The 694-nt window shown below is 63.1% G+C and overlaps 1 protein-coding gene across 1 annotated transcript in view; it reads right to left on the bottom strand.

Moving 5' to 3' along the window:
• The window catches only part of QBC33DRAFT_502442 (general substrate transporter), a gene marked incomplete at both ends in the record, with an annotated part of 2,153 nt that extends 1,808 nt beyond the window's left edge, over nt 1-345 (bottom strand). Inside the window, one exon of the mRNA XM_060425731.1 lies at nt 193-345. Within this exon, the coding sequence (XP_060277864.1) occupies nt 193-345 (153 nt within the window). The remainder of the gene's footprint in view (nt 1-192) is intronic.
• Between the last annotated feature and the right edge of the window lie 349 nt (nt 346-694).

Raw genomic sequence — 694 nt, 5'->3', positions numbered from 1 at the left:
CCCAACCCCCTCGTACTTGAAATACAGACCCGGCCCCGGACGGTGTCTTGTGGTGTGGGTTATCTCTACAATACTGACACGGCGCCGCCCCACCCCCCCCCCCCCCCCCCCCCCCCCAAAACAACAACCCCGACGCGACGCGACGCCAAGACACGCCACAGCGGCAGCTCCCGTAGTAGGTAGTTAACGCACCTTCAGGAAGCCAACCATGGCCTGGAGACCTCCAATGATGCCAAAGTCGAGGCCATACTGGAAGGACGAGATGGACACGAGAAAGACCGCTGACAGACACTTCCAGTGGTCCCGGAGGGCGAATTGCTCATTCGCCTGACTGAGGGAGGTCATGATGGCGGTGGGAGGGCAAAAAAAACTGTGTGGGAAGAAGATATGGGTCTGGATGTTGCAAGATCTGTGAACGAGACAGGTACTCTCTCAGGATCTGAACATGCATGGGAAATCACCAAACATGTTTCCTGGAGAATGAGACGGCCGTGTTCTTTTAATATACGGTTCCCTTCCCGATACGTGCGCCGTGCTGTACCCAGATTGACAAAATTGGTCCAATCGATCCCATCGAGCGAGGCACCCCCCCCCCCCCCCCCCCCCCCCCCCCGGGCGGCGCGCCCCCCCCCCCCCCCCCCGCCCCCCCGCCGCCCCCCCCCCCGGCCCCCCCCCGCCCCCCCCCCCCCCCCCC

This window comes from Phialemonium atrogriseum (assembly GCF_030411735.1).
Source record: "Phialemonium atrogriseum strain 8032-3 unplaced genomic scaffold QBC33scaffold_62, whole genome shotgun sequence".
In the NCBI taxonomy this organism is placed as follows: domain Eukaryota; kingdom Fungi; phylum Ascomycota; class Sordariomycetes; order Cephalothecales; family Cephalothecaceae; genus Phialemonium; species Phialemonium atrogriseum.
This window is presented reverse-complemented; position numbering and strand designations above follow the sequence as displayed.